Source organism: Lepus europaeus, chromosome 2, assembly GCF_033115175.1.
Source record: "Lepus europaeus isolate LE1 chromosome 2, mLepTim1.pri, whole genome shotgun sequence".
Lineage (NCBI taxonomy): Eukaryota > Metazoa > Chordata > Mammalia > Lagomorpha > Leporidae > Lepus > Lepus europaeus.
Window position 1 is genome coordinate 69,501,080 of NC_084828.1, and position 27,094 is coordinate 69,528,173.

Consider the following 27,094-nt stretch of genomic DNA (forward strand, 5'->3'; position numbering starts at 1 on the left):
ATATCTAAGTATTTTCTTTGTAAAATCAAAAGTTGTCTGTTATAAACAATCTTCAAAACTCTACAAACCTATAAATGTCTCCCAGTAACTCAAAATTTAGGCAATTCATACCTACATGCATCTGTACCAACAGAGCCTGCCTATTCTTGGACTCCTCTCTGTCAGTTCCTTTTGGCTTCTATTTCTGTGGCATTGTTGTCTTCCTTCCTTGTGAACCAGTGCAGAGAGAGGTAGGCCCAACCTCTACCACCCTCTAACTTTCCTCACCAAAAGCCTCAACCCACTGGTGATAAAGCTCTTATAAATCCAGCCACCGCAGGATGCATAGGGAGGCTGCCCAGTTCCTTCCCACTGCTAAAACACTATCCTGTCCCCAATAGAGCCCTGAAAGAAGCCTCCTTGCCCCAAGATGGGATAAAAGGAAATGTCTTCCATCACTGAGATCAGCACGAGGTGTGTAATCAATTCCCAACCTCCATCCCGTGCTTGGAACTAAGAATTTCTTTTCTACCTCAAAAACAATTAAATGAAGGTATAAATTACCAGATTATACCACAAAGGTTATTTAACTTAAAAAATTCCTGCATTATAACATGTAAACCTTTGCTCTTCAAAGGGCTCATCCATGGGCCAGCAGCATTGGCATCATTTGGGAACTTATTAGACACGTATATGCCTTACCCCAGAAGTACTCAATAAGAAACCACATTTTGGCAAGACTCCCAGATGCTTATATGACTTTAATGATCCCTTAAAGCATGATTTCTATAAGATAATGCATTCTAGGTCCTAAGATATTCACTACTCATGAGTTGAGGGCATTATTTTATGAGCCACTTTGAGTTAAAACATGATTGTGTGGCAAACATTCAAAGTTGTATTAATTCTATACATTTTATCCTTAAAACTTAACCTTAACTTTCCCATACATTTTACTTTTTATACTATTTTCCTCATCCATACATTCTTACTTTTATGTTGCCTTTTACTGCATCTGCAATATAAACTGCCAAATAATTTTTTCCCTATTTTGTGATGACAATATGTCAAAGCATAAGCTATCTGGTGGTTGCCTCAAAATTATACAGAACCAATTCTGAAAAGAAGCCCCTTGAGAGGCCCACCCAAGGCCAAATTCCTATTTAAATTTCTGTATGTTCCTAGTCAATCATTAAGGGGTACTCACAGCAGTCATGTCGCTGGCACTTTCCTGCTTGTTCAATGTCCGGAGTCCATCCCCTTGCTCTCCCCCTGGTCCAGTGATATTATTCAGATGTGCCTTGATAGCTGAATTCTGCAGTGTCAACTCAGCAATTCGTGCTGCTATGTCTTTTCTTTGTATTAATGTCTCATTTGTTCTAAGCTGTTGCCCATCTCCTAGTACTGGGGACTCTTCAGAGAACGTGGGGTTTCTCAATTGCTCAGAGTTGGAATGGGAACTGCAGAGGTGCTGTGAGAGGTTAACGAAAGGAACTTGAGTTTTATTCTCCAAATCTTCTCCCATGTGAGAGACTCTCCACCTCTGAGTGAAGAGACGACTCTCTTCACTTGAATTCTGAATGTCTGTATCAACAGGTAAGGTCTTCTTTTCCCAATTTTGTCCTTTCTCGACTATTTCCACGGTTGGGGGAATTCGTGGAGCAGGACGAGTTTGAACAGTCCTCCTCAACACTGCAGATGAGAATTTAAAAGTAATAATCTCATTTACCCATCAAAGAGGCAAAGTATTTCAGTAGAAGGATTTGGCTTCTGAACATCTAAATTATTTTCCTCAGAGAATATACCAGCAATGCCACCCCTAATAATCAAGTACAGAAATTTTCTATGGGGTCAGCGCTGTGGTGTAGCAGGTGAAGCCACCGCCTGCAGTGCCAGCTTCCCATATGGGCGCCAGTTTGAGTCCCGGCTGCTCCACTTCCGATCCAGCTCTCTGCTGTGGCCTGGTAAATCAGCAGAAGATGGCCCAAGCCCTTGGGCCCCTGCATCCACGTGGGAGACCTGGAAGAAGCTCCTGGCTCCTGGCTCCTGGCTCCAAATCAGTGCAGTTCTGGACACTGCAGCCAATTGGGGAGTGAACCAGCAGATAGAAGACCTTTCTCTCTCCCTCTCTGCCTCTCCTTCTCTCTCTGTGTAACTCTGACTTTCAAATAAAATAAATAAACCTTTTTTAAAAAATTGCCTATATTCCTTAAAACATTTGTCAGTATCTTTGTGAAAAGCCATCTACCATATTCACATTTTAATAGACACACTATCTCATATATGGCAATCTGGGGGAGATGAGAAAGAGTGTAGGCAACTAAATAAAACAGAATAGTCAGGAAAGGCATCTCTCTGAGGCGGTAAAAATTTTGCATATGTAGCAGAAAATAGAGCAAAGGACATTTCAGGCAGACAGAGCAACAGATGTGAAGGCTCAAAACTAGAAAACAGCAAAGAAAGAGGCCAGTATAGCTGTATCATAGCAACAAAGGAAGAACTGGAAAAATGTGAGACTGGAGAGATGTGCAGGCGCCACTTCTGGTAGAGCCTTTTAGATCATATTAGGAATTTTATAGTTTAATCTAAGGCCAATGAAAACCTATAGAAGGTCAAGCAATGGCTTAATTTACATTTTTTAAATGATGTGGACAGTTAGAAGGTGGCAGAAATGGAAACAGGGAGTCCAGAAACCAATTGTGAACGGTTAGAAGACAATGGTGGCTTTGCTAAATTATGTCAGCAATAAAGACAGAAGTAAATAAATTTGAGAAATATTTTGGCAATAGAACTTAGAGTAATGAACTGGAAGTCAACAGTCAGAGAAACACATAGATGAAGATGGCATCTGATTGTACAGTGACACTATCTATTGAGACAGAAAGATAGGAAATATAGATTTGAGGGAGGGGGAGGTTACTAAGAATTTGGTTTTGATCATGCTAAGTTCCTAAGAGATAGATCAGTGTCTTGAAAACTCAAGAGAAACATCCAGACTATGGTGTAAAATTAGTAAAATTCAAGTCCTGGCTGGTCCACTTCTGATCCAGCTCTCTGCTGTGGCCCAGGAAGGCAGTGGAAGATGGCCCAAGTCCTTGGGCCCCTGCACCTGCAACCCAGAGGTAGCTCCTGGCTCCTGATCAGTGTATCTCCGGCTATTGTGGCCATCTGGGGAGTCAATCAGTGGATAGAAGATCTCTCTCTCTCTCTCTCTCTCTCTCTCTATCTCTCTGCCTCTGTCCCTCTGTTACTCTGCCTTCAAATAAAGAAATAAATCTTAAAAAAAAAAAAAAAGAAGGTATTAGACACTGTGAGAATAAGTGACATTATCTAGACAGATAATGAACAGAGTGAGAAAAGCAACCAGTAACAAGACACGAGGAGCTTAACACTTAGAGTCAGGTAAAGGACAGAAGTTTAGCAAAGTAGATTGAAATGGAGAAGTCAGAAAGGTAACAAAAATATAAGAACATGGTATCTAGAAAATACAAAGGGAGTGGTTAGTAGTATATAAAATTACTGTAAGACCTAGAATATAAGAAGAGAAAAATGTACACTAGATCAAGTAACATGGATGTCACTGGAGACCTTAGCAGGAGTGATTTAGATGGAATGACTTATATTGGGAATGAACTGGGAAAAGGGAAGCTTCTAGTTCAAAACTACATACTGGAGCACGTAATTATGTTGTCCTCTTTCAATAAGAGCAAGGAATTAAAAATTAAATGATCTCACATCAACAGACAATGATCTGGGAAGAGAATAAAACATTTTTTGAGAAATGGGCATTAGATCTAACAGTTAAAACACCAATTGAGAGGTACACATCCCGTATCAGTGTGCCTGGGTTAAAGCCCTGGCTCTGCTCACAATTCCAACTTCCTGCTACACCCTGGGAGGCCGCAGGTAAGGTTCAAGTACTTGAGTTCCTGTCACCCACCTGGGAGAGTCAGACTGAGTTCCTGGCTCATAGCTTCAGCCTTGCTCAGCCTGGCTATGACAGGCACTTGCAGAGTGAACCAACAGATGAGAGAGCTCTCTGTGTCTGTTTCTCTGCCTTTCAAATAAATAAACAGGACTATAGACCAGAGTTTTCGATCTAGCAACATTATATACCAAGTATAAAAGAAAAATGAAAACATTTTCAAATTTCCAACAACTTTCTAAGCTCACCCTCCACATCCCTCTGTGATGATTTCTTTCAGAAAACAAAGAAAATACTATAAAAAGAAGAAATTAAAGTAAGGAAGCAGCTTGTCCAACCTAGGAGAGTAATCAAAGCAAGTATCAGGATGAGGGATATGCAGCACCCCCAGAAAGTATTGGTCAAGACTGCAGAAGCTTTGAAGGTTTTTGGGAAGGTGACTTTGGGATGAAAACAAATACCATCCCATAAATAAATAGCATGTGGGTACTTCCAAAAGTTCATAAATAACTGAATTAAGAGATAAGCTTATTCAGTACAAAAAAAAAATTTTGAAACCCATGCTTAGGAGGAACTCTGGGATGATTAAAGGACTTAAAGATATGGTGAAAGCATATTATTCTTTTGTCAACAAGAGGGTAAAAGCAATTTGAATGTCCAAGTGGGGCCGGCGTTGTGGCATAGTGGGTTGGCATCCCATATGGGTGCAGAGTTGAGTACCCACTGCTCCACTTTTGATCTGACTCTCTGATAATGTGCCCAGGAGGGAGATAGAGGTTGGCCCTAGAGCTTGGACTGCCATGCTATGAGAGATCTGGCTCCTGGCTTTGGTCTGGCACAGCCCAGCTCCAGCTGTTGTGGCCACTTTGGGAGTGAACTGGTGGACTAGAGCTCTCTTTGTCTCTCCCTCTCTCTCTCTCTCTCTGTAACTCTGCCTTTCAAATAAATCAAGCACTAAATCTTAAAAAAAAAAAAAGTCCAGGTAAGCAAAAAAGAGAACAAGATAGTTACAGTATAAATATAAAGGTCTTTAAAAAGTTCATAGAGGCCGGCACCGTGGCTTAACAGGCTAATCCTCCACCTTGCGGCGCCGGCACACTGGGTTCTAGTCCCAGTTGGGGCACCGGATTCTATCCCGGTTGCCCCTCTTCCAGGCCAGCTCTCTGCTATGGCCCGGGAATGCAGTGGAGGATGGCCCAAGTCCTTGGGCCCTGCACCCGCATGGGAGACCAGGAAAAGCACCTGGCTCCTGGCTTCAGATCAGCATGATGCGCTGGCCGCAGCCGCCATTGGAATGGTGAACCAATGGCAAAAAGGAAGACCTTTCTCTCTGTCTCTCTCTCTCTCACTATCCACTCTGCCTGTCAAAAAAAAAAAAAAAGTTCATAGAAAAGGTGTATTCTGAAAAAAAAAAAAACACTATTCAAGACTATTGAAATGTTTTTGTACCACAATAAGCTTATACTTTAAAATTTTATTTTTTTAAGAGACAAGGATCAAGACAGAAAGCTTCTACCTGATGGGATACTCCACAAATGTCTGCAATAGCCATGGGGCCAAAGCTAGCAGCCAAGAACTCAATCCAGGTGTCCCTTGGGGAGGCAGGAATCGACACCTAGAGGCATCACAACTACTGCTCAGAGTTTGCATTAGCAGGAAGCCAGAGTCAGGCACTCTGAAAACACTTGCCTCTAAACTTAGCTTGTAGTTCCTATTTTCTATGAACGTTTTGCAGTACCCTCATGTTATACAAACTAAAGGATAGTGAGCAACTGATGAAATAAAGATTCTCCTTGATACTCACGGTAAGAACATTCTTTGTTTGGCACAAGGATTAGCAGTAACAATGGACTCAAAATGAAAATGTAAATGTTATTTGTTTTCAATTTCCAGTATCCATACAGATAAGACACAGAAAATAAAACTGCAGTAACAATACAGACTTTTAATATAATCAAAGTTGATAATGTTGAAGGAAAGGTACAGTTGAAGGTAGAAACAGGGGAGACAGGAAAAAGGGAAGGGGAGCTGTACTCTCATCTTAAATAGTGGAAAGCCAAGAGATATTGCCTAAAGTTAATGAAGATTAAAGAGAAAATATTTAAGGTTAGAAAGTTAAATAGAGGAATTAAAAATAAAAATATAATTTCCATATTAATTAGAGAACGATTGTTAATTCTTAATGTAAATTATACTTTTTCATAGGGGAGATTCTGTAGTACTATGTAAAGCTGATTCTCAAAAAAAAATGTAAAAAACTTTTTAAAGAATGACTTATTATTTATTTCTTTGAAAGGAAGAGATGCAGAGAGCAAGGGAGAAAGAAAGAGAAAAAGAGAGAGACAGAGAGAGAGAGGAGGAGGGGGGAAGGCAAGAGAGGAGAGGGAAAGAGGAAGGAAGAGAGAGCCTCCATCTCTGGCCAGGAGGCTACAACTCACTGAGGGTCTCCCACATGGGTATCAGGAACACAACTACTTGGGTCTTCATCTGCTGCCTTTCCGGGTGCACATCAGCAAGAAGCTGGATTGGAAGCAGAGCCAGGACTCCATCCTACGCTCTGATAATGGGATACAGGCATCCCAAGAGGCATTTTTAACTGTTATACCAAATGCCCCACCACACCAAAAATGTTTTATTAATTATAGAGACAACTACCAGGCAAACAAATATCAAATTGAGATAAAAGTGATTGCCTTTGGGGGTAGGCCTACCAGCAGGACAGAAGGAGATCCTTGCATGTACTTTTTTTCAATTGTGTACAAGTATGAATTAGAATTAACACTTTAAAATAATGAATGGGAGATAAGAAAGTAAAAACAATATATTTATTTACTACTCTTTCAAGAAGCATGGCTATAAAGGAAAGCAGAAATAAAGTAATAGCTAGAGGAAAATATCATGGGAAATTGTAGAGCAGTGCTATCTAATATGGCAAACTCTAGCCATTTTTGGCTATACAAATTCAAATTAATTAGAATTAAATAAAATTTAAAATTCAGTTCCCCAGTTACACAAGCCACTAATTAGGTGTTCAACAGCCCCATGAACCATACTGGATGGGGCAGATAGAGAATACTGTCATCATTCTCTGGGACAAAGCTATCCTAAAGGATAACTGAATGCTGATGAAGGGCCCACTTTGATCTACAAATTTAGTTTAACTAAGAGCAATTCTTTACATGTAGGTATTCAGAATCCAGTGTTTTAAAAATATAATAAAAGCCCTCAATTCAGAATACGATTTCAAGGGCAGCTCTATCTGCACATTATACAAGAAATAAGCCATGTTACTGTTTCCAGTGCAGAACCTCAAAATGCTAACATACATTGTCTACAGCAGTCTCTGACAAACTTACTTTAATGATCTTCTAGTATATTTACAGAGTAAAAGAACTTTAAGTTATTTTACCATCTAAAAAAATCTAAAAGAGATCATTACACAAGCCTACCAACATAAAAACATTTGAACAATTACTTTAAGGAGTAAAAAAGCCTAAACTGAACAGAAATCAGAAACGAAATTTATTTCCTTAATCTAGGCCAGAGCTGTTAATACTCTCCAGTCCTCTGAAGAGGAAATATCAAATCATAGGATTACAGAGCTGGAAAGGGCATTAAAGATAAAGAAAATTATCTAATGTTACAGACAGGAACGCTGTCTCAGCCCATGCCTCACAGCTAGTCAACAATACCTAGGCCAAGACACTGGCATTTTTGACTTTCAACCTCTACCACACTGACATGACACATGCTACATAAATACTGACACAAATTTTATAACAGCAAATATTTGTAATATTCTTTTAACCTCTTATGGCCTATATATGTCCTCTACTGGAAACATACATGAAAGTGCAGAAAATCTGACAAAATTTGTATGTCCTAATGACAGTGATTCTGTTCCCCAATATGAGAATATAAACAATCTTTTTAAAGAAATAAAGATTCAGGCATCAGACAAATAATATTTTTCAAAGAACTTTGTAGGAGAATTTAAAGTAATGGTTCCTAAGTTTTTATAACTGAAGCACTCTTTTTAAAAACTAAATGAAGGCCGGCGCCCACGGCTCACTAGGCTAATCCTCCACCTGCGGCGCAGGCACCCAGGGTTCTAGCCCCCGTTGGGGCACCGGATTCTGTCCCAGTTGCCCCTCTTCCAGTCCAGCTCTCTGCTGTGGCCCGGGAAGGCAGTGGAGGATGGCCCAAGTGCTTGGGCCCTGCACTGGCATGGGAGACCAGGAGGAAGCACCTGGCTCCTGGCTTCGGATTGGCTTAGCTCCGGCCATAGCGGCCTGTCAAAAAAAAACTAAATGAAAGCAATAGCTCCAGAAAAATGTAAATATAGAGAATCGCAATTTAATTCTCCCAATGAAGTTCAAGAATCTTTCAGGTAAGGATTAACAAAAAAAGTTAAAATTTTTATTAAAAACTCTTAAATGTGGGTTGCAAAAGTAACCTATCTAATTTTAATTGTACAGTTTTCATATAAAATTCCCTCAACTGACTGAACAAAAACTTTTGATGAGGAAGGAGTTAATATGACAATGATACATGACACAAAATCCTTCCAAGTCACAATCTCCATCTTTCCTTGGCCAAACTTTCACTTTTCTAGAGAGTATAATCTCCTTTGGTTTCTTATTCTTTTGTTCACTCTTGGACCCCAAGGACAAGTGATTATCTTTCCTCTGGAGCTTAATGCTAAGGACTTTGAACTTTTGATCTGAGTTTAACATTTACAGTGCTTAATGGAAAAGACATTCAATGAAATTAATTCAAGGTCCCACTTCACCTTAGGTATAACATATATAACATAAACCACTGTGAAAATTCCTCCTTCAGCCTAATTATTGATGAGCAGTAATCAAAGTAGTTTTCACTTCTTTCAGGTAACAGCAAACACAATATATTACATAAATGAAGATGAAAAATTATCCATATAACTTCAAAAAAAGCCTTCTTACCATCCTGCAGAGGAGAGAATTCTGAATTGCTTTTCTGGCGTGGCGGTGTTAATAACACAGCTGGCTCAAAAATATGTGCTGGGAAATTGTTGCCCAGATTTCCACTATCTGGGAGGCTTGGCCCCTGAGACAGCTTCACAGGCAACTCTTCTTGTGGGAATTCTACCACTTCTTCCCCGCGGAACGTCAATGGCACAGAGACATTAGTGTTTGTAACTGGACCCCCTGAAGGAAATGAGAGGAATTAGTACTTAAGGCACATATCTGGGTAGATTTCAGATATTTATTCTTAAGTGCATTTTAGTAGTGTGCAAAATCCACATGGTCCCTGGAGTCTTCACTTTCTAGGCTATATCTTCCTTTGCCAGTAATTCACAGGCAGGCTCCCAAAGGAACTAGCACTGGGAAGAAATTGCTATTTTTGAGAAAGCCACTTAAGGACTCCTAAAATATCTTACCTGGCACTTGAATTTTTCATTAATACTCATGACAAATAACAAAATGGCAAAAATAGGGCATGTTAACACACTGACCTCCATACACAAGGCTCATTACAAAACATGGTAATTTCACAGGCCATGCATTATCACAGTACAGTCACCTTTGATATTATTTTTTTTTCTTTTTTTGTTTTTTTGACAGGCAGAATGGACAGTGAGAGAGAGAGAGATAGAGAGAAAGGTCTTCCTCTGCCGTTGGTTCACCCTCCAGTGGCCGCCACAGCCGGCGTGCTGCGGCTGGTGCACTGCTCTGATCCGAAGGCAGGAGCCAGGTGCTTCTCCTGGTCTCCCATGCAGGTGCAGGGACCAAGCACTTGGGCCATCATCCACTGCACTCCCGGGCTACAGCAGAGAGCTGGCCTGGAAGAGGGGCAACCAGGACAGAATCCGGTGCCCCAACCGGGACTAGAACCCAGTGTGCCGGCGCCGCAAGGTGGAGGATTAGCCTATTGAGCCGCGGCGCCGGCCACCTTTGATATTATTTTAAAAGGGTTGCAAGAGCTGAGACTAAGAAAGATGCTACTAAAATGGCTTCACCTACATAAATATTTCTTCTTTAACAGCACTAGTAAGAATTAACAATAATCCTACTAGACACTCACTCTCAGGCCTTCTCACCCATAACTAAAAGTTTTCTCCACATGAAACTTAACTCAGAAAACACTGACATACTCATCGACTGAGATTCACAGCAAGACTCAACCAGAAGACAGTCTGCCCTGGCCATAGAGTTTACTTTATGCAAGTTCAATTTTAGTCAGCCACTTCTTAGCAGCCATCCTACAAAAACAGTTCTAAATACACAAAATACTTTCCACATAGATACTTAATCAAAATAGTGTTTAAAAGAAAGAAACATGAGTAAACCTAAATATCCTATTCAGCATATAGCCTATGATGGCACATGAAGAAAAGAAAGGTTTCCAGAACATTACCACATCTGAACAAAAGTTATGAATTTCTAAAATTCTGAGTTTTTTTCTTTCCAAAACCATCTGTTCTCCTAATTCGAGAGCACCATGATTAAAAGTGCTGGCACTCAAGTCTCACTGGTTCTACTATTTTCTACCTGTGTGACTTTACTAGTTACTAATTCTCTCTAAAATTCAGCTTCCTCACCTAAATAATAGGGAATAATAATAACACCTACCTACCTCGTAAGACTGTTACAAGGATTAACTGTGATAATGCATGTAAAGCTTGGAGACAATCTGGCAGAGAGCAAGCACCAACAAATATCAGCTAAAAAGCAGTAACCACTGTAGTATATGTTTAAACAGCCAGCGGCTCTATGTAGGTTTAGGAGTTTAGAGTTTGGCAATCTGTGCTCAAGACTGTTAAGTAGTTTCATGACAGTCTTGGATAAGATCACATTCACCTGGACTGTCCATAGTTCTACTCGTGGCTCTCCCTTCTGACACCTGACTTTCTTGTCTGCTGCTGTTTATCACAGGACAGCTCTTAATGGCATGTGTAAGTGATACAAGTTGCTCATCTGTTGTGACCATGTACTGCTGAAGTCTTGCCTAGAGAAGAAACGAAATGAAATTATACCATTAGCATATAAATCAAATCATCACTTAGAAAGCAAATCATACAAAGGATATGTGTGAATTTGAGACTTTCACTGAAATCCCAAAAAAACGTTATTCATAACTGTAAATATTCCAAAAGGGTCACAATTAGGACATGATTAATAATGGGCTATTAACAAATATCCTGCTGTAACAGTAAGAATTAAGTGTTTTCAGGGTTTTTAATTCACAAAACCTCTTCATGTAGATTTCAATTACTTTTTTTTTTTTTTTTTTTTTTTTTTTGACAGGCAGAGTGGACAGTGAGAGAGACAGACAGAGAGAAAGGTCTTCCTTTGCCGTTGGTTCACCCTCCAATGGCCGCCGCAGTAGCGCGCTGCAGCCGGCGCACCGCGCTGTTCCGATGGCAGGAGCCAGGTGCTTCTCCTGGTCTCCCATGGGGTGCAGGACCCAAGGACTTGGGCCATCCTCCACTGCACTCCCTAGCCACAGCAGAGAGCTGGCCTGGAAGAGGGGCAACCGGGACAGGATCGGTGCCCCGACCGGGACTAGAACCCGGTGTGCCGGCGCCGCAAGGCAGAGGATTAGCCTAGTGAGCCGCGGCGCCGGCCGATTTCAATTACCTTTTAAGCTACACCAAGATACAGAGATAATTCAACAGAATATTACATAGGCATTTAGACTAATAAACACATATACTGTAAATAATTTGTGTATATATATATATTTCCTATATATATTTTAATATTGGCCGGCGCTGTGGCTTAACAGGCTAATCCTCCACCTTGCGGCACTGGCACACTGGGTTCTAGTCCCAGTTGGGGCACCGGATTCTATCCTGGTTACCCCTCTTCCAGGCCAGCTCTCTGCTATGGCCCGGGAAGGCAGTGGAGGATGGCCCAAGTCCTTGGGCCCTGCACCCGCAAGGGAGACCAGGAGAAGCAGCTGGCTCCTGGCTTCGGATCAGCGAGATGCGCTGGCCGCAGCGGCCATTGGAGGGTGAACCAACGGCAAAAAGGAAGACCTTTCTCTCTCTCTCTCTCACTATCCACTCTGCCTGTCAAAAAGAAAAAATATATATATATATATTAATATTATGTAAAGTTTCCTTTTATTTAAAAGATCATTCAAAGATACCATACCCACTGATTTACTGCCTGTCATATAACTGAATGTGTTCATTGTTTGGAATTCCACTACATTTACAAGTCAACTGAATTGCCAAGAAATTCAGATGAATTTGTTTTGTTCTTAATCTTTTCCACATCAAAGATGTAAGAAGCTCATCTGGAAGTGTCATGTTTGACTACAACCAGACAGTATATGTCTTTAAGTATTGCCTTAAACAAATGGTTCTTAGAAGCACAGAAAATGGCAAATGCCAGGAAGGAGTGTTCTTTTCTTTTTTAAAATGTTCAGACAGACAACAAGAGAGAAGAGAGGGCAGGGAGAGGTTGTGTTCCCACTAGTTCACTTCCCAAATGCCTGCAACAGCCAGATCTGGACCCAAGAACAAATCCAGTAGCTGGGAACTCAACCCAGTTCTCTCACATGGGGGGCAGGATACCAATTACTTGAGCCATCATTGTTGCTTTCCAAAATCCATATTAGCAAGAAGTTGAAGCCAGGTACTGAACCTGTATATCCAATACGTGATGCAGTCATCTTTTCTGGGATCTTTCTTGCTAAGCCAAACACCAGTCCACCAGGAAAGCTCTTAAAATTGGGGTGGGGTGGGGAGGAGAGGGGAGAGGAGAGGAGAAGATAGGAGAGGAGAGGAGAGGAGAGGAGAGGAGAGGAGAGGAGAGGAGAGGAGACGAGACGAGATGAGACGAGACGAGACGTGATGTCTGAGTCTGGATGGGAGAACTTACAGGGGGCTGGGTGCTCATGACTGCAGGAACCTTATGTGCTGGGACTGTGAAAACACTGTGGCTGTGTGGGAGGGTGAAGAGTGTAGCTGGGTCTTTGGGTAGTCACTATGGGTGGCTCCACTTGCTCAGGGCTCCCCGATTCCCTGGTGAGGGTCATTGCTGCAGGATCCGTGCTCACATGGAGGATTGCACAGATCATCTGTGTGGTTCTTGTGGTAGCACGGATGAATATTATACACACTGGGGCTAATGCCCAGGTGTTGGTCTACCCTGAGGAGAGAAGGTGAGTGTGAGACTACACCAACAGAGTTGAACAAACTTACCCTCTGATTTAAAAAAAAAATTTACCACATCCAAACTGGGTGTCACCTTGGACACTCCCCTTATCCTGGAGCACTGCATAGAGCTCCCTGACCACATCCAGCACATGCCTCCTATCTGTAGGATTGACCACATGCTAGGCCATAAAGCAAGTCTCAGCAAATTCAACAAAAACTGAAATCAGAACATGCATCTTCCCTGACCACAATGAAATAAAGCTGGAAATCAACAACTCAAGAATCTCTAGAACATATGTAAACACATGGAAACTGAACAACATGCTCTTGAATGAACAGTGGGTCACAGAAGAAATCAAGAGAATCAAACAATTTCTGGTAACAAATGAAGAAGACAATAAAACATATCAAACATATGGGATATAGCAAAAGCAGTTTTAAGAGGAAAGTTTATAGTAATTGGTGCTTTCATCAAGAAATTGAAAAGGCATCAAATAAATGAGATATCAATGCATCTCAAGGACCTAGAAAAACAACAGCAAACCAAACCTAAAACTAGTAGGGGAAAAGAAATAATTAAAATTAGAGAAAAAAATAAACAAAATTGAAACTAAAAATAATACAAAAGATCAGCAAAGTGAAGACCTAGCTTTTTAAAAAAATAAACAAAATTGATACACCATTGGTCCAACTAACCAAAAAAAGAGGGGGGAAAAACCCAAATCAAAAAAATTAGAGATGGAAAAGGAAATATAACAACAATATGACTCAATTTAAGTAGCTTTTATGTGTCCGTCAGCTGAAGACTGGTTAAGGAAATTTGGGTTATATACACCATGGAATACTACACCGTGGTAAAAAAAAAAAAAAAAAATGAAATCCTGTCATTTGCAACAAAATAGATGAAACTGGAAAACATCATACTTAGTGAAATATGCCAGTCCCAAAAGGACAACTCCCTGATCTGTGATAATTAATAGACCACCTAAAAGGTAGTCTATAGAAGTGAAATTAACACTTTGAGATGCAACAACTTGATCAGCCCTTGCCTCAACTGTTGAAGATCAGGTTTTTTTTTAGTTAATTGGAAATAGATCTCAGTAAAAAATAAGAATGAGAATAGGAGAGGGAGGAGGAAAAGGGGTGGGAGTGTGGGTGGAAGGGTGGGTATGGTGGGAAGAATCAGTATGCTCTTAAAGTTGTATTTATGAAGTGCCTGAAGTTTGTATTCCTTAAATAAAAGGTTTCTGGGAAAATAAATAAATAAGGCCTTTCTTGTAATGCTAGGCAATCCCTTCTATTGATAACAACTTGAAAACCTGGAGAAAGTTATTAAAAATATTTATTTTATGATACCAGAGATTACAAAGCTCATAAAAAATCTTGAGAATACCTTACTTTTACAGATAACAGCTGTTCTGAATATGAACTGTGAGTTTGTGGTTTTCTTTCCTTGAGTGCTTCATAAACCACACCCACTCCAACTCCACAAACCATGTAGTAGTGAACAATAATTTTAGCAACTCAAGGTGGCAGATGACAGAGTATAAGGCAGCAGACCAGCTGGATATTTAGAAAAATCTTGTTGGCAAAACAGCCACAGAAGGGCTGAGATAAAAAATATCTAAATGTAAACTATGAAAAGTCCTGGCTGTTTCAAACTACACTACATGGGAGTCTGTTAGAAAGCAGGTAGCAAATAAAGGGAGATCTACATTTGAAAGAAATAAAGAATAAAACAGAAAACAACTTTGAGTGCGATTTGCAAGCATGGTAATCTTTGACTGTGTTACTCAAATCACATACAACTCTGAAAGGCAGAAAACAAATGCCTTACCAGCTTTGAGGTGTCAAAGAATTAATATCAGGATTGAAAAAGAGGTTGAGATATTTACACTGACCATATGGCCCAACAATTCACACAAAAGACACAAAAATTTATGTCTATGCAAAGAGTTGGAAATAAATTTTCAGTGGAACTTTATTAGAAGAGACCTAAATTATAAATAACTTAAATGTTCAACAACATGCAATACAAATTATATATATTTAAAAATGTATATCATTCAGAAATAAAAAAGTAAAATATGAATATACAGAACAACATGGATTAAAAAAACTGCCTATCTACTGTGGATAACTGGAAACACGTTCATGTGAAAATGCATATATGAATGTTCACAGCAGCACTAATCACAATACATAAAAAGTAGAAATACCTCAAATATTCATCAACTGACAAATGGATAAAGGTGATATATCTATATAGAAATACTGTTGAGTAATACAAAGGAATGAAATACTGATATGCGCAACAAGAAAAATGAACTTTTTTTAAAAACATTTATCTATTTATTTTAAAGTCACAGTTACAGCAAGAGAGGAGAGATAAAAAAAAAGAGAGATCTTTCCATTTGTTGGTTCACTTCCTATATGGCCACAATGGCCAGAATAGGCCAGACTGAAGCCAGGAACCAGGAGCTTCGTCTGAGTCTCCCACATGTGTAGCAGTGACCCAAGCATTTGGGCCATCTTGTGCTGCTTTCCCAAGACCATTATCAGGGAGCTGGATCAGAAGTGGAGCAGTCAGGACCACAACCATGGTCCCAACACTGATGAACTTAAAAACAAGCTAAGTGAAAGAAGCCACATGTAAAAGACCACATACTGCATGATACCATTTCTATGAAATACACTGATTAATCCACATGGACAGAAAATAGTGATTCCTATGGATATGAAGAAGGGGACAATCAGAGTTACTTCTACTGGGTATAGAGTTTCTCTTTTGGAATGATAAGAATGTTCTGGACTTAGATAATGGTGCTGACATACAAATCCATGAATATACTGAAAACACTGAATTATAATACTTAAAAGGGTGAACTTAATGATATGTGAACTTTATTATCAAATTTTAAAAATTATATGTCTTTTAACAAATGTCCATTGACACAAACACAATGTTATTACCACTTTTCTACGAATATTTTCTGGCTGATAAATAAGATATAATAAAAACTTCCTGGGTACAAAAAGATGATTAAAACAGCCTCTGAACTAAAACTGCACATAGTCTCAGCAACAAGTACACATTTAAGTGTAGCATCATTTGGAAAATGCAATGAGAGAAACAGCCAGAATACCAAAAAAGACACAAAGGAAGAATAATTAACATAGACACAGGCAAGGTTTCCTAGGAGAGATTTTGGACAAATTTTTTAAAAAGGGGAGTAGTTAAATTTTTAAAAACCATAACTGATTTATCATTTTGTGTTTGTGATACAATATGCCTAGAAGCTAGAACCGTTGCCACTCATGTAATAAGGTCATCTTGTCTCCTTGGGAAACAGACTTTATGGAGGTTGTTTGAATTCAATATGGTTTTAGGATTTAAAGTAAGAAAATAGATGTAGGATGAAAAAGCTAGGACTTCTCTACGCTGGTTAAACTGGGCGATGGAAAGCAGCGTTAGGAGTAACATGTCCTCAATTAAAATGAAAGAAAAATTAGAAGAAGCAATAAATACTGCCCCAACTTTCCTGTTGCTATGCTCAGTGCCCTCCTGAAACTTGCTTTTTTTCCCTTGGTTTGAAGCATTGAGAAATTTAATATTGCCCCCAATGTTTGGACACAGTGTCCTAGTGCTCCTGATAATGCCACCAAGGTTGGAAATGAAGGTGCGTGTTCCTACCTTCTCCCCTGGACTTGACCTCACTTGCTAGGCTGTACCCCACTAACTCCTCATCCAACCGTTAGCCAACTTCTGTGTCCGAATTTTCTGAGAGTATTGCCCTTCTGTCCTCTTTTATATGTGGAGTTCTCTCCTCTTTATGTCCTGAGACTGACACAGGATGACACTGGAGCAGGAAGTAATTCTGTCTGTACCGCAGGCCTCGTCATGTTCAGTGGGCTGTTTCCGCTTGAGGGTGGCTTTCTCTGGAGCATTGGTTAGAGCAGCTTTGTTGTCGTGTTTCTGGATTCTCTTCCCCTTTTACGTAAATATTCTTGCCTATTTTGTGGCACATGCCATATAAAAAATTAACCCTGATACTGACGAGTACAACCTTTCCAAATTCTGAAAGGCTAGTACCACTCTTTGGCTCTCTGTTCTCTGTGCTCCTCCAAATAGCTTTAAAATGTGGGCTTTTGTGAAGACCACTTGCAAACAAGGGAGCATCCAAACCCGCATTTGATACTGCCAGCATAGGGAACTTGGAAACAAGTGAAGGGAATGGTGTATCCACTCCACATTTTCATTGGCAGTTACCCCCGAAAAGCCCTTTCAGCAGATGAGGGTTGTCAGGGAGGAGAGATGAAGAAGCTATGTTAATTTCTGGTAAGACGTGGGGAATGTTTGGCAATGACAAAAGAAATAAAGGACTCTTGGTTAGAAAAAAAAAAAAAAAAAGGGAGTAGTTAGTCAAATGGCCAAGAAGATTGAGTAACAAATATGAAGACACTGTCATCACTGTGAATGACATTTGATGTGACTGCAAAAGAGCTCACAGCATGTACTCTGCTGTTTGAAATTCAAAGTGGCTATCATAATACTGATTCACATTTTAGATTAACTACTATAATAGTGGTAGCTATCATTTAAATACAGATTCTGTCTTCCCCACTAACGTACCAAGTTTCTTAAAGACAACAACTCTATATGCTACCTGCATTCCAAGCTTCGACTATAATAATATCCTCGATAGACCATCTACTCAATAAAAGCTGAAACCAATGACAGTGAGGTTCAAACAGCTAAACCAAAGGCAACTGTAAGAGAATCCAGTACCTGTTTAAAGATATTTAAACTAACAAACACAGAAAAGCATGGGATCTTATCTGAATACCTGTGTGGTAGTATTTTCTTCTCTAAGAAGGAGAATTTCAGATGTTAGAGCATCAATAAGCTCTCGATGATCACCTAATGCTTTTTCTAGTTGCTGCCTTGTCTCTACTTCTTTACGAAGTTGAAGCTCACTCTACAAAAAAAACAAAAAAAACTCACCAGTAACATCATACATTGAAATCTAAGTTTCCACTCAAAGTAATTAAAGATATTTTCAAAAGAAGAATTTGTTACATGAGAGTAATAAGAATTTTTCAAATAAAATTTTAAAATTTAAAAGTAGTAAAAATTTACTTAAGAAAATGTGCTGCTTTATCCTTATCCATTCTCTAAATAAGACATAATAAAAAGCATATCAAATTAAATTATACTTTTGTAAATGAAAGTAGAAGTATACACATATACATATTGTTTGAACAGACAAAGACTACTTCAAGAAAGAAACACTACTACTTGGTAATGGGGGTTGGCTACCAGAAGTAAACAGGTTAGCTGGAACTTAGGGGCAACAGTTAGGTTTTTCATTTTACAACCTTTTGTATCTTTGAATTTCACACCACGTGATTTTATCACTGATCCAAAAACTAGCCTTGTTAAAATATAATTAAATATAAATGACTACTGATTCAAGTGATTAGCTAAACAGTACATGCTTTCAAGCCTGTTAACACTTCCCAAGAGCCAAAAGTACACTCCTGAGGATTCCTGACTTAGGGAGAAAGAATGATAAGACTCCAGAAAGTCTGATGGATACAAGAAATCTTTCATCAAAATCTTCCATTTAAGGAAGATGGCTCTAGAGAAACTGAAACAACTGAATTAGGGTGTTAGATAAATCTATATTTTTAAATAATAAAAATTTCAACACACTTTACAGATTTAAGTACATATAAATAACAGCCAAAGTAACTTTAAAATTATTAAATGTATAGCTAACACTAATATTGCAGCATTTTGAGGACTGATTGTTGTTTGAAAACAAATTAAAGAAAAAATTCTTCCTTGTTTTATACCCTCTTAGACAATACCTGAGACAATACCCAAGTGAAGCCATAAACCAAGTTATAGAGAAAACATGGGGGCTGGTGTTATAGTGCAGTGATTTAAGCCAACACCTGCAATCCCCAGGATCCAGTATCAGAGCACACTAATCCAGCTTCCTGCTAATGTGCCTAAGAAATGTGGGTCACCCACATGGGAGACCCAGATGGAGTTCCCAGCTCTTGGCTTCGGCCTGGTCCAGCCCTAGCCATTGCAGCCATTTAAGGGAGTGAATCAGTAGATGGAATCTCTCTCTTTCCTCTGTAACTCTTTCAATTAAACGAAATATATCTTAAATAAAAAAGAAAACATGAAGAGTTTTCCTACCTATCAAGTCTACAGATTATAGCAATGCCACTTTCCAAACTCACTAACATGGGAACAGTAAGCAGAGAAAAGCAATAGAATGAGAATACAGTTAGTAGTGCTACTCAAGGTATAGCTGCTAAACAGCAAAATCTAGTATTGGCACAAGACATAATTTTATTTACCTCACTAATTATAATAATAATTTTGGAAAGCTCAAATGGCTATCATCCAAAAATCAAAAAACAGTTAAGTGCTGGTAAGGATGTGTGAAAAGGAACCCTAATCCATTGTTGGTGGGAATGTAAATTAGAACAACCATTATGGAAGAAAGTATGGCAATTCCTCAGAAATCTAAAAATACATCCAGTATGATCCAGCCATTCTACTTCTGAGAATTTACCCAAAAGAAATGAAATCAGCATATGATAGAGTTATTTGTACCTCCAGGTTTACTGCAGCTCAATTTACAATGGCTAAGAGATGGAATCAATCCAGATGTCCACCAACTGCTGACTGGATAAAGAAAATGTGGTAAATACACACCATGGAATACTACTCAGCCATAAAAAACGAATTCAATCTTGTCTTATGTAACAAAATAGATGCAACTGGAAACCATTACACTTAGTGAAATAAGTGAGTCTCAAAAAGGCAAATATCATATATTTTCTCTGATATGTGGCAGCTAATATAGAATACAAACAATATATAGGAATGAAATGGTCACTTTGGGATATGATTGTCATTTTTCACTCATGTTTATACTCATGTGGAACTGCAGTCTTCCTACTTTTTACTTGTTTAAATACTATGATTAGAGGAGAATTAAGCCTCTGACTATAAAGTGGATTAAAATTGTCTTTTTTTTTTTTTAAAGATTTATGTATTTATTTGAAAGTTAGAATTACACAGAGAGTGGAGAGGCAGAGAAAGAGAGAGGTCTTCCATCCGTTAGTTCACTCCCCAAATGGCCACAACGGCCGGAACTACGCTGATCCGAAGCCAGGAGTCAGGAGCTTCCTCATGGTCTCCCATGTGGGTGCAGGGGCCCAAGCACTTGGGCCATCCTCCACTGCTTTCCCAGGCCATAGCAGAGAGCTGCATAGGAAGTGGAGCAGCCAGGTCTCGAACCAGTGCCCATATGGGATGCCGGCACTTCAGGCTAGGGCGTTAACCTGCTGGGTCACAGCGCCAGCCCCTAAAATTATGACTTTACAAAAACTGATAAAGGCAGGGGTGGGAGGGGGATTGGAGGTGAGCATGGGAGTGAGGGAAGTTTGGTTGTCTTCTTGGAACTGTACCTACAGACTGCATAAAATCAAAAATTTTTTTTTAAAAAAAGAAAGCTCTTTTTAAAATTAAAATCACTTACCTAGCATGTATCAACTAATGGTAAAAGGATATTAACAGGACAAACCCTTACTGAAGATAATCTAACCAGAGGTATTTTAAACAATGCTATTCAAGTTTGAACTTTATTTACCTGTTTTTTAATAATGGTTATAAATAAAGTTAACATGAATAAATGCTGAGCATGACCTGAGTCCTTTTTTGTGTGTTTTATCTATTTATTTATTTGAAAGGCAAATACAGAGAAAGACAGAGAGACATCTTCCATTCACTGATTCACTCCCCAAATGTACACAACAGCTGAGGCTGCACCAGGTCAAACTCAAGAACCACAAACTCCATCCAGGTTGCCCACATGGGTGGCAGGAACCTAAGTACCTGGGCCATAACCTGCTGCCTCCCAGGCACATTACTAGGAGCTGGATGGGAAGCAGAGGCAGGACTTGATCACAGACACTCTAATATAGGATGTGGGTGTCCCATGTGGAAGCTTATTAACCTGCTGTACCACAATGCATCCCTCTTATACTTTATTGGGAGGCTGCAATAACTTAAGCACAGAAGGAAAGAAAAAAAAAAAAAAAAAGCCCACACATTTCTTCCTGAAGAAAATTCTATTAATTTCACGCTCTTACCTCTTTAAGGTATCGAACCAGGCGACAGAGAGAGCTCACTAGAGACAAAGTGAAGCCTGTGAGACCATGACCACCCTGCAGTCCTTTGACCTCGCGTCCTGTCCACCGCTCGTATTCCTCCATTTCATGTTCCACCTCATGTATCATGTGTTTCAGAATATCCAGGCTGGAATTACTGCTACTGGGTAAGTCTGCAGATGTTGTGCTAACTGATAATGTGCTCTTCTTCTGCTTGGAAGGAGCATGCGAATCTGGTTTTCTTTTCACTGACAAGGACAGACAGAATTCTGTTTCAAGACTAGGAAAAATTAAAACTAGAAAACAACTAGAAAAACCTTTTGACTGTTGTTATAAAATCCTTTGACAGAAGTTAATATAATTTATCTCATAAAAATCTTTATACTAGGCTTACACAATCTATAGTGGATGTGCTAGAACTATCTTTCCAGAGTTACATGGAATAGGAGGCATTTCTTTGCTATTATACAATTAACTCTCACTTGACGTTCTCCAACTAGAAGAGCTTAAGGAAATACAAATTTACTAAGAGATTAAGATAGCTGCATCAAGTTACATGGTTAATAATCTGTCTTTGTAAATTAAAGGATTAAACCTTTATTTAACGGCTGTTTTTGCTTCCTTGAATTCAGCACTTGTTCCACAGTGTAGCCTACAGTCTCAGAAGATTCTTCAGACTGAAGCTTGCTCTGGATTCTCTTGACAGCATTGGTAGCATTCAGAGCAGCTGAAAAGAAGAACATTTCAAAAGTATCTCAACTGCACAAACTTTTTCAAAAAGTACTTCAATTTACAGATGCATCACTATTTTAGTCAATTAGGCTAAGGATATCAAAAGCTAAGTATTCCCTTAAAAGTTATTGTGTTCCAGAAAGAGCCTAATAAAGAAGGTTATTAGAAATAATGCAAAGGGAGAACAAACCTCTTTTTTCCCCTGATGACAGAGCAGATGATGGAGTTCCTGGAGGGGTTACTGTTTGTGATTGTGCTGCCAATTTCTGCTGAATATCAGTCCAGAGTTTATTAATTAACTCAGAATTTTCTTCCTTTAGTTGATGGAGAAACCTATAAATTATGGGAAAATAACCTAGATTATAATTAACAGGTACGATCATTTAAATTGTTTAATTATTTGTTTGGAAGATTATAGTAATTCATAACCAAAGAAAAATCCTTTTCACTTGAAAAGAAAAGATTAGACAAGTTAAAATGTCTATCACCTTAGAGTTAGAAGGAATCATATCTCTGCCTCCCAGCTTCCTAACTGCCTCGGCCCCTAAGGGAGAAGCATTTACCCTTTCTGCAGTTTGGTGGTCTGGCTCCATCCTCCTCTCTCTACAGTTACTAAATGTCTATGGCTCAGCCCGTGTTGGTGTTTCTCTCCTACAAAGAAGCCTATCCACAGAGCAGTCTGTGTGCATTACTGAGGTCTGTGGGGAAGGGGGCAGGGGAGTGAGGAAAGGAGCTACAGTTTAGGCTACTAGTATTCACAAAAGAGCTAAGCCTCATACTGTAATTATCATTATCAGTGTTACAGCAGATATTTTAATCTTCAACTATCTGATTCATTTGTACTAAACTTAAAAGAGGTAGAGGGGCAAAAAAGTATAAACAACCCGAATGTTCACCTGCTGATGAATGGGTAGGTAAAATCTTGGTGTAGCCATGCAGTGAAATATTATTCGGTCATAAAAAAAGAATGTAGCACTGATATATGCTACAATAGATATGAGTCTTAAAAATATTATGCTAAGTAAGACATCAGCCATGAATGACAGCATACTCCATAGTCTACATATGTAAAAAAATATATAAAATGTCCAAGACAGGCAAATCTATAGTGGCTGCCTAGAGCTGAAGGGTTTGCGGGAAAATGAGGTTTGACAGCTAAAGACATGGAGGTTTCTTTTTGAGATGATGAAAATATTCTAAAATTGACAGTGATGATTGCATGACTCTGTGAATATACTATGAACTATTGAATATTTTTTTTTTGACAGGCAGAGTTAGACAGAGAGAGACAGAGAGGTCTTCCTTCCGTTGGTTCACCCCCAATGGCAGCTGCAGCCGGCGCGCTGTGCCAATCCAAAGCCAGGAGCCAGGTGCTTCTCCTGGTCTCTCATGCCGGTGCAGGGCCCAAGCACTTGGGCATCCTCCACTGCCTTCCTGGGCCAAAGCAGAGAGCTGGACTGGAAGAGGAGCAAGCGGGACAGAATCCAGTGTCCCAACCGGGACTAGAACCTGGGGTGCCGGCGCTGCAGGCAGAGGATTAGCCAAGTGAACCGTGGCGTCGGCAAACTATTAAATATTTTAAATAAGCAAACTCTATGACACATGAACTCTAAATTGATAAAGCTGTTACCAAAAAAAAAAAAGAGAGAGAGAGAGAGAGAAAAGGGAATCTTATTTAGTGACTCCACAAATCTCAGCCTAAAGGAGTTGATTTCAAGCAACTTTCAAGCAACCTTCAAAATAGCACATTAGAACACTGGTTGCTAAAATGCTTAGCAAAAGGTTGGTGACTAGTTACAAAACATCAGGAAGACACCTTAGTAAGACAGTAGTAACTGTCTTACTAACTCATGGTAAGATTTCTATACAGGTTAGGCAAATAACCTGAATCAGCGTGGAAATCACATTATTGTCTCTAATATTTATACTTCTAAGAGTCAGATTAGGGAGCTGGCGCTGTGACATAGTAGGCTAAACCTACGCCAGCACCAGCATCCCATATGGGCGCCAATTAGAGTCCCAGCTGCTCCTCTTCCTATCCAGCTCTCTGCTGGCGGCCTGGGGAAGCAGTGGAGGAAGGCCCAAGTGCTTGGGCACTGCACCTGCGTGGGAGACCCAGAGGAAGCGTCTGGCTCCTGGCTTTGAATTGGCCTGGCTCTAGCCATTACGGCCATTTGGGAAGTGAACCAGCAGATGGAAGACCTTTCTCTCTGTCTATAGTTTTACCCCTCAAATGAATAAATTTTTTAAAAAATCTTGAAAAAAAAAAATAAGCATCAGGTTATATGAAATAATAGCAACAATTAAAATAATACCATCTATGGCAGAAAATGAAATGACCTAATCCCTGGAACCCATGAATGCTACCTTATCTAAAAAGGAACTTGGCATCCATGATTAAGAATCATAAGAAAGGGAAATGATCCTGAATTATTTAGATGGGCCCTAAATGCAAATTAACATCTTAATGCAAGGGAGACACAGGAGATTCGATACACAGTGAGAAGATAATAAGATGGAGGCAGAGATTGGAGTGATGTTGCCAAACCAAGGAATGTCAACAGCCACCAGAAGGTGGAAAAACCAAGGAAGATTCTCCGCTGGATACTCTGGAGGGAATATGGACCTACCAACACTTTGATATCAGTCTAGTGAAACTAACCTCAGATATCAAGCCTCCAGAACTTTAAAGAGAATCAATATCTATTGTTTTAAACCATCAAGTTTGTATTAATGTTATAATATCCTTAAGAAATAATATAATTTTAGGACCTAAATATGTCATGCTGGTATAAGTACCTAAAAATGTGGAAGTAGCTTAGGAATAGAACAACTAAAGGCTGGAAGGACTTTTAGGGGAATGATAAAGTCTAGATTGCTTTAAACAGACTGTTGGCAGAAATACTGTTTCTTTTTTTCCTAAAGATTTATTTATGTTTATTTGAAAGGCAGAGTTACAGAGGAGCAGAGAGAGAGAGAGAGGTCTTCCATCTGCTGATTCACTCCCCAAATGGTCGCAATGGCTGGAGCTGGGCTGATCAAAAGCAAGGAGCCAGGAGCTTTCTCTGAGTCTCCCACATGGGTGCAGGGGCCCAAGGACTTGGGCCATCTTCTACTGCTTTCCCAGGCCATAGCAGAGAACTGGATCAGAGGTGGAGCAGCCAAAACTCGAACCGGTGCCCATATGGGATGCCGGCACTGCAGGTGGAGGCTTTACCCGCTATGCCACAGCGCCGGCCCCAGAAACACTGTTGTTAAAGACTCTTCTACTGAGGTTTCAGGAGAAATGAGAAGTACGGTAAAGAAAGTCTGTATTATCTTAGAGAATACATATTTTGTTAAAAGTAGAATGTGGGTAGAAATAATGAAAAGGAGCTTATGATAAGGGTTCAGAAGGCAGTAAGGAACATGTTGGAAACTACAAGAACAGCAATCCCCATGGTAAGGTAGCAGAAAACTTAGTTGTGTGGAAAGCAGAATTCATAAGCAACAAATTTGGATATTTAGCTGAGAACATTTCAAGGCCAAGTGTTGAAGGTACAGCCTGTCTCCTCCTGAAGACTGATGCAAAATGCAAGAGAAAGGAGATAAACTGAGGGAAGAACTATTCCAGAAGGAACCAAGACAAGATAATTGAGAAATTTTCACACTGTCGAGACTGCAAAAGGTGCTCAAATTACTGGAGTCACTGTTAGGAAAGCATACTGGTGAAAGAAGGGCTAGAGCATGTGTGAACAACCATTTGCTAGTTCTGAACAGATAAGGAATATGACTCAAGGATCCACTTTTTTTTTTCAGCAGAGGCCAGCAATAAAGATGGGATTATCCAGGAAAGATCAGTGGAGGATCTGTTATCTAATGGAGTAAATGGTACTTTTTTGTTTTGTTTCTTTTTTTAAAGACTTATTTATTTGAAAGGCAGAATGGTGGGGGATGGGGGAAGAAGAAATATCTTCTATCTACTGGTTTAATCCCCAAATGGCCATGGCTGGGCCAGACCAAATTCAGGAGCCAGGAACTCCATTCAGGTCTCCCACATGGGTGGCAGGAACCCAAGTACTTGGGCCATCATTTGCTGCTTCCCAGGCACATCAGCAAGGGGGTGAATCAGAAGCAGAGCAGCCAAGACTTAAACCAGTACTCTGATAAAGGATTCCAGCAACTCAAGTGGTAGCTTAAGTGCTGCGCCACAATGCCAGCCCCCTACATGATCTTTTGAGAATGTTACACCAGCAGAAATATTGTCAACTTGGACTGACAGGAACAGAGACAGAATGAAATGAAGGTTGAATGGCAGACCCCCAAATATCTACAAACAAGAAACAGGCTGATAAAACAACTCAGCTGTGAACATGGGCTATCTTCAAGAATAAGGAAGAATGACAACAAAGCTTTAAGAGCTGGAGATGTAGAGACCAGACTCAGGCATAGAGACTAAGCCCAGTGCCACAGAAATGGAAGCAAGAGTTATGGACCTAGAGGATGAAGACTTAAGCCATAGATGAGTATTCTTGATCCTTGAAACCTAATGGAATCACTATGAAAACTGAGTAAAAAGCTATGAGGGAGTCTATTAAAATATTCTAAATTCTCTAATTAAAATAGTGTGCTGCTGCAACAAGATAAGAAAGGCAAGGCCAGTGAACTAGAATAGACACTCCAGAAATAGATCCAAGTACACATGGAAATTTAGTATGCAACAAAGTTTGCATCTCAAATCAGCAGAGCAACGACACTCTTTTTAATAAATGGCATTGGGACAATTAATAAATTCATATAAGGGGCCAAGGCTGTGGCGGAGCAGATGAAGCTGCCATCTGCAGTGCCAGCATCCTATATGGGCACCGGTTCAAGTCCTGACTGCTCTTCTTCTAATCCAGCTCTCTGCTATGGACTGGGAATGCAGTAGAAGATGGTCCAAGTCCTTGGGCCCCTGTACTTGCAAGGGAGACCTGGAAGAAGCTCCTGGCTTTGGATCTGTGCAGCTCCAGCCATTGTGGCCATTGGGGAATGAACCATCGGATAGAAGACTTCTCTCTCTCTCTCTGCCTCTGCCTCTCTGTAACTCTGCCTTTCAAATAAATAAATCTTAAAAAAAATAAAATAAA

The 27,094-nt window shown here is 39.7% G+C and overlaps 1 protein-coding gene across 4 annotated transcripts in view; it reads right to left on the bottom strand.

Annotated features, from left to right (window-relative positions):
- SPICE1 (spindle and centriole associated protein 1) overlaps nucleotides 1–27,094 on the bottom strand; it is a 71,543-nt gene that overhangs the window by 9,430 nt on the left and 35,019 nt on the right. For all 4 annotated transcript variants that reach the window (XM_062208206.1, XM_062208208.1, XM_062208198.1 and 1 more), the window contains 7 exons: nucleotides 22,177–22,319; nucleotides 21,850–21,981; nucleotides 21,237–21,502; nucleotides 17,903–18,034; nucleotides 10,747–10,894; nucleotides 8,869–9,093; nucleotides 1,187–1,671 (listed from right to left, as the gene is read on the bottom strand). In XM_062208206.1, coding sequence (XP_062064190.1) covers nucleotides 1,187–1,671; nucleotides 8,869–9,093; nucleotides 10,747–10,894; nucleotides 17,903–18,034; nucleotides 21,237–21,502; nucleotides 21,850–21,981; nucleotides 22,177–22,319 — 1,531 coding nt within the window. The remainder of the gene's footprint in view (nucleotides 1–1,186; nucleotides 1,672–8,868; nucleotides 9,094–10,746; nucleotides 10,895–17,902; nucleotides 18,035–21,236; nucleotides 21,503–21,849; nucleotides 21,982–22,176; nucleotides 22,320–27,094) is intronic.